The sequence below is a fragment of the Raphanus sativus genome, unplaced genomic scaffold, assembly GCF_000801105.2.
Source record: "Raphanus sativus cultivar WK10039 unplaced genomic scaffold, ASM80110v3 Scaffold5298, whole genome shotgun sequence".
NCBI lineage: Eukaryota > Viridiplantae > Streptophyta > Magnoliopsida > Brassicales > Brassicaceae > Raphanus > Raphanus sativus.
Genome location: NW_026620598.1, coordinates 1 through 4,258, shown reverse-complemented (window position 1 = coordinate 4,258; position 4,258 = coordinate 1). Strand labels below are relative to the sequence as shown.

At 36.5% G+C, this 4,258-nt stretch overlaps 1 protein-coding gene across 1 annotated transcript; it reads right to left on the bottom strand.

The window, feature by feature from the left end:
* Window positions 1–658: 658 nt before the first annotated feature.
* LOC130507699 (uncharacterized) lies at window positions 659–3,677 on the bottom strand. Its single transcript, XM_057002376.1, has 3 exons — window positions 3,562–3,677; window positions 3,351–3,464; window positions 659–3,268 (listed from the first exon to the last, which is right to left on the bottom strand). The coding sequence occupies exon 3, from the start codon at window positions 2,752–2,754 to the stop codon at window positions 994–996; it is 1,761 nt and encodes a 586-aa protein (XP_056858356.1). The 5' UTR covers window positions 2,755–3,268; window positions 3,351–3,464; window positions 3,562–3,677; the 3' UTR covers window positions 659–993.
* Window positions 3,678–4,258: the final 581 nt, after the last annotated feature.

Here is a 4,258-nt window from a genome sequence, read left to right as displayed (position 1 = left end):
AACCACAACACCATCTTTCTATCTTCTACTCTTCATATTCATATTCAAACCTCAATCCTTTTATTTTTCATTCAATAACCTCAAATCAATATCTTACATTTCAAACCTCAAAATTTATAACCACATTCTTTAACTTCTAATATCAATCCTTCTTCCTAATTTAAACTTATACAAAATCAAATTATTTATTTAAATATAATCATCTTGAAGATTTGAAAATATAATATTTGAAGATTTGAAAATATAATCTTTGAAGATTTAAAAATATAATCTTTGAAGATTGAAAATATAATCATTTGAAGATTTGAAAATATAATCTTTTGAAGATTTAAAAATATAATCTTTTGAAGATTTGAAAATTATTAATGGGGTTTGGAGTTTGGGATTTAGACAAAAGAGATAAGAAAGATGGGGTTTGGGGTTTAGGGTTTAGGGGTTTAGACAACATATCTCGTTAAAACCTCGTAAACCTACGAGGAAATAACGAGGAAATAAAAAAAAAAAATAAGCCTCGTTAATTCCACGTAAGCTTACGAGGTCGTTACGACGTTTTGTGCTTACGTGGAATTAACGAGGCCCGTGTATTTCTTTTTTTCTACTTTCCTCGTTATTTCGTCGTAAATTACGAGGAATTAACGAGGTTTTCTTTCTAAACCTCTAAAATCAAAAACCCCAAACCACAAACACCATCTTTCCTATCTTCTACTCTTCATATTCCAATCCCAAACCTCAATCCTTTATTTTTCATTCAAAACCTCAAACTCAATATTTTTTTTTATAATCGAATCACATGCATTAAGTCTGAAAATCAATCATATTAAAACACAAATACATCAATCAGATACATTTTCGTCATCACTAGAAACATCATCATTTTCATTAAACTCGTCTTCAACAGCTTCATCTGTGCCATCGTCGGTAAGATCTTCATACTCATGATTATGCGGATCAATGAGAAGAATGTCATCAATTTGTTGTTCAGGTTCCTCGACTTCATTTATCTGTTCTTCTTGCAATGGTGGTTCCCAAGAATGTCATCAATTTGTTCTTCTTCCAATATGGCAACTCCCAAAATATACTCTTCTTGTGCCAGTTGTGATGAACACCGTAAGAATCAGGCATATTAGGGGGAACATGCCAATTACCACCACGAGGAACTGTTTCCAAAACTCCATAGTAATCGAGTTGCTTTTCAGTTTCTTCTCCAGTTAAATATGGAGGAGGAGTGTCTCTCACAACCCTTTTGTGCCTAAACAATGTCTTGTTTCTTCGGTACGGATGGCCAATGGGAAGAAATCTACGATGACAATCGAACCAACTTGTCTTCCTCCCATTCTTCAGTTGAAACGCATCTGTCGCTCCATTACAATATGGACAAGCTAATCTCCCATGTGTAGTCCATCCCGACAACATCCCATAGGCAGGAAAGTCACTTATGGTCCACAAAAGCATCGCTCGCATCGTGAAATTCGTCTTCGTTGAGCAGTCATACGTCCTCTCCCCTGTTGACCACAAATCCTTCAACTCTTTTATCAGTGGTTGCAGGAAAACATCCAGCGACCTTTTAGGATGTTTCGGACCAGGTATTAATATGGTCAAGAATAGCAACTCCCGTTGCATGCACATCTCCGGTGGCAGGTTGTATGGCGTAAGAAAGACTGGCCACAATGAATATTGTCTCCCTGACATTCCGAATGGACTAAATCCATCTGTGCATAATCCGAGATACACATTCCGGATATTGCTAGCGAATTCCGGATATACTTTGTTAAAATGTTTCCAGGCTCTTGCATCTGATGGATGTGTCATCTCACCATCCGTCTGAGTATGCTCGGCATGCCATCTCATCTTTCCAGCAGTCTGCTCTGATTGGTACAATCTTTTCAATCTGTCTGTAATTGGTAGGTACCACATCCTTTGGTACGGTACCCTATTACGTCCCCGTCCTTGCGGCTTGAATCGTGGCTTCTTGCAGAATCGACATTCTTCTAACTTCTCATCATTTCCCCAGTAGATCATGCAGTTGTCGATGCAAACATCTATCATCTCCGAAGGCAACCCAAGACTATACACCAGTTTCTGAATCTCATAATAAGAATCAGCAGACACATTGTCTTCCGGCAAATACTCTTTGAACAAGTCTGCCCATTCATTCATGCAACTTTCCGGTAGATTGTGATCAGTTTTAATATTCATCATTCTAGCAGCCAACGACAATTTAGAGAGACCTTCTCTACAACCACTGTAAAGTGGTTGATTCGCCGCATTTAACATTTCATAAAACTTTTTTGCATCTATGTTAGGTTCTTCATCTTCATCATGAGCTACAAATGCATCAGTTACCATATCATGAACCCTATCAAAATCTACCATCTGCTCCTCCTGATGGTAACTAGGTTCATTATGCAAATGAAGAGCAACCGGTTCTTCCTGAAAATTGCTATTACTACTACTAGCTTCATTCTGATCATAATTATTATAACCTTCTCCATGTTGAAACCAGATATAGTAATTTGGCGTGAAACCTCTATTTATTAAATGCTTCCAAACATTTTCACGATTTGCCAATTTCGAATTGTTGCATTTCCGACATGGACAGAACATCTTACCGCTTTCTAGGGCGAGCGGTGTGGAATCTGCTTGATGCATAAATGTCTCCAGTCCCGCAATGTATTCTTTCGTCACTCTCCCGTTAGCATCTCTATGCATATACATCCACCTCCGCAACTCGTAGACATTCCCAGAGCCTGACATTTTTTTCCTTTCACGTTTTTCTTTTTTTTTCTTGTTGGTGTGTTTAAAATGATGTTGAAACTTCCATATTTATAGAAAATTTTCGAATCTGGTAGTTGAAGTTTTGCGATGAATTTGCGAGGAAAAGGTAGGTAGCAAAAAAAAACGTGCTTTAAAATTCTTCGTTAAGTTCACGTATATCATTTCCTCGTAAAGGTGACGTAAATTTACGTTGATTTAACGAGGAAATTATATTTCCAGTTTTCCTCGTAAAGATAATGCAAGCTTTACGTGGTTTTGACGAGGAAAATGTATTTCCTCGTAAAGACCACGTAAAGTTACGTGGGCTTTACGACGAAATGTTATCTTCGTTAGTTTACGAGAAAATAACGAGGTTTATTTCTTTCGTTGTAAATTCCTCGTAAGTTCCTCGTACATTTACGAGGATTATATTTCCTCGTTAACTTTCCTCGCCAAAATGCTGTTTTCTTGTAGTGGTATCTCTTTGGAGTAAGAGTGTCTCGAGTTGCCATAACTGAAACAACATGAATGGTCGTTGATATAGTGTTTTTGAAGAGTAAAAGTATATCGTATGTTGTTTTACTTTGTTTTATTACCTCGATGTATCCAAAATTCTCTGGATCAAGTTCTTCCATGATCAGAGATGCGTACTCTTCTGCTTGTTCCTTGAGTTTTGATAACTTGTTTGCTGATGCGCTTAGCATTAAAAGCTGTGTTTCAAAGGGTAAAACGTTATTTAGGATCATTAAATTGTTTTAAATCTAGTGTATGCGTTTGCATCTATATGTTAAAAGAAATCAAGATTACTTCTTTGATTTCTTCTTTGGTGATCCTCCCATCTTCATTTCTATCAGCCCTGTAATAAAATAGGAAGAAATTTTTGTTAATCAGAAACACCGAGAACTTGACAGCATATTATATAAACGAAATAAATAATTACCAACACCTATACAAGCAAAAAAATTGTTTCATAAAACTGACAGAATAACTGAAAAATGCTGTTGAAATAAATGTTTGGTAAAAAGAACATTTTGGTTAAAAACAGTCTCTCTTTCTTTAGAGCATTAATAACGCTGTTTCTCTTAGGAATTTTTAAGGCAAAAATGGGAGGTGGACCCCACAAAACACAAACAAATTCCAGGCAAAGTCGCGAATAAAGAAACGGTTTCTCTTTACTGTTTGTGGGTCCTATAACACGTGGCGGCCCGCGGTTAGTCCGGCTTAATTTTTTTTTTTTTTTGAAAATCTGGTAAAAGTTTGTTTTACTGGGACAAGTAAACCGCAGCCCATTAGTCAAACTCATTCAAATGTGTTTCACCATTGATTGCGTGAACTAACAGATCCAACAGCTACGAACAACCACGTTATTTAAATGATGCACCTATTTACAAGGATATGATATATTAGTTAAACAATTTGGTCGCATTGCCTTAAGCATCTCCAGCTCAAGAAACGGATATGCTCTTAGATATTACCTGACACATTATTTACCTCCTAATCATTC